General features: G+C 65.8%; 1 protein-coding gene across 1 annotated transcript in view; it reads right to left on the bottom strand.

The window, feature by feature from the left end:
* Nucleotides 1–5: 5 nt before the first annotated feature.
* The window catches only part of HIRIP3 (HIRA interacting protein 3), a gene marked incomplete at its 3' end in the record, with an annotated part of 2,779 nt that continues 590 nt past the window's right edge, over nt 6–2,194 (bottom strand). Inside the window, exons 2-4 of the mRNA XM_026661985.1 lie at nt 1,550–1,670; nt 1,293–1,452; nt 6–1,051 (exon numbers count right to left, since the gene is read on the bottom strand). Of these exons, the coding sequence (XP_026517770.1) occupies nt 6–1,051; nt 1,293–1,452; nt 1,550–1,670 (1,327 nt within the window). The remainder of the gene's footprint in view (nt 1,052–1,292; nt 1,453–1,549; nt 1,671–2,194) is intronic.

Raw genomic sequence — 2,194 nt, 5'->3', positions numbered from 1 at the left:
TCGCTCTCGCTGCCCCGCTCGGCCTTCCTCCTTCCCATCTTCCCCGTCCCCTTCCTGCTCTCACCCTCCTCCTCCTCGCTCTCGCTGCCCCGCTCGGCCTTCCTCCTTCCCATCTTCCCCGTACCCGTCCTGCTCCTACCCTCCTCTTCCTCGCTCCCCGATTCCTCCTCACTCTGGGCGTTCGTCGTCCTCTTCTTCCTCTCCAGCTCCGCCTCCTTCATTCCCGGCTTCCTGCTCCTACCCTCCTCTTCCTCGCTCCCCGATTCCTCCCACTTCTGAGCCTTTGTCTTCTTCCTGCTGCCCACTTCCTCAGCCTCGCTATCACTCCTCCGCTTGGCCTCCTTCGTTCCCTTCTTCCCTGCCGGCTTCCGGCTCCTACCCTCCTCTTCCTCCTCTGACTCGCTCCTTGATTCCTCCTCTCTCTGAGCCTTTGTCCTCTTCTCCTTGTTCTCTTCCTCCTCACTATCACTCCATCTCCCTGCCTTCCTCGTTCTCTTCTTCCCTGCCCCTTTTCTGCTCTGACACTCCTTCTCGTTCACCTCAGAGTCGCTCCCCACTTCCGTCCCCTGAGCCTTCATCCTCCCCTTTTTCTTGCTGTCCCCCTCCTCCTCGCTATCACTCCTCCGCTTGGTCTTCCTCGCTCCCGTCTTCCCTGTCTGCTTCTGCCGCTTACACTCCTCCTCTTCCACTGCCGATTCACTCCCCAATTCCTCCTGCGTCTGAGCTGTGATCCCCCCGTTTGCTTTCCCCTTCTGCTCCCCACAGTCACCCCTCCGCTCTGCCTCTCTCGCTCGCTTCTTCCCCAGCCGGTCCTGCGCCTCGGCTCCCTCTGCTCTCCTCCTCGGGGGCTGCTTCGTTCCCTCGCTGCCAGCTGCCCATTCGGAGTTGCTCTCTCTGCGGGTGCCACCCCAGTCAGGTGTCTCCTCTGCCCCAGAGTCCCCCTCGTCCTCACACGATCCCGTGTGCCCGGATTTCCCAGCATCCTCCTGGGCAGGCGCCAGTTTCGGCTTCCTCGAATCAATCCCAGAATCCTCCCCATCAGAACTGGCCTCTGGAAACCAGACGGGGAACAAGGGGTTAACCAGGGCTGGGACGCGGGGGCTGGGCACAGGAGGACCCCTCGCCCGGTGCTGGGACGCGGCCCCTCTGGGGTGGGGGGGCTGGGGACACAGGGACCCCCACTGGGGGCTGGGACGTGGCCCCTCTGGGGTGTGGGGGCTGGGGACACGGGGACCCCCACTGGGCGCTGGGACGTGGCCCCTCTGGGGTGGAGGGGCTGGGCACCTGCTCACCAGAACCCTGATCCAGTCGCTGTTTCTTTCTCGCCATGTCCTCGGGGCCCCCCCGCGACGAGTCGGAGCCGCTGCGGGGTCGCTTCTCAGCCCCGGCTTCAGGGGCATCCCAGGCGCTCTCGGGGCTCGGGGCCCCCCCGTCGGAACTGGAATCATCCAGCTGCTGGGACAGGCCAATGAGGTTACACGGGAACCCGCCCCTGCCGAGCCCCACTCTCCCCCCAACCCCCCCCTCCTCCCCGCCGACCCCCCCTCACCTGCATTCTCAGCAGCTCCTCCTCCACCAGCTGCTTGAGCAACTCCTTCTCCTCCCGCACCAGGCTCTCCCGGCCCACGTGGGCCAGATACCTCCTCCGCACCATGGCCAGCGTCAGCACGCTGCGGGCACAGGGGACAGGGGATTAGGGAACCCAGGAGTCCGGGCGCCAGCCCCCTGCTCTAACCCACTGAAGCCCTTCCCACCCAGAGAACCCAGGAGTCCGGGCGCCGGCCCCACGCGGTATCCCACTGAACCCCTTCCCACCCAGAGAACCCAGGAGTCCGTGCGCCGGCCCCCTGCGCTATCCCACTGAACCCCTTCCCACCCAGAGAACCCAGGAGTCCGGGCGCCGGCCCCCTGCGCTATCCCACTGAACCCCTTCCCACCCAGAGAACCCAGGAGTCCGGGCGCCGGGCCCCTGTGCTAACCCACTGAAACCCTTCCCACCCAGAGAACCCAGGAGTCCGGGCACCGGCCCCCTGCTCTAACCCACTGAACCCCTTCCCATCCAGAGAACCCAGGAGTCCGGGTGCCGGCTCCCTGCGCTAACCCACTGAACCCCTTCCCACCCAGAGAACCCAGGAGTCCGGACGCCAGCCCCATGCGGTATCCCACTGAACCCCTTCCCACCCAGAGAACCCAG

The sequence above is a fragment of the Terrapene carolina genome, unplaced genomic scaffold, assembly GCF_002925995.2.
Source record: "Terrapene carolina triunguis isolate 2854851 unplaced genomic scaffold, T_m_triunguis-2.0 Scaffold20869, whole genome shotgun sequence".
In the NCBI taxonomy this organism is placed as follows: domain Eukaryota; kingdom Metazoa; phylum Chordata; order Testudines; family Emydidae; genus Terrapene; species Terrapene triunguis.
Note: the sequence above shows the minus strand (reverse complement) of the source record. Positions and strands in the feature narration are given on the sequence as shown.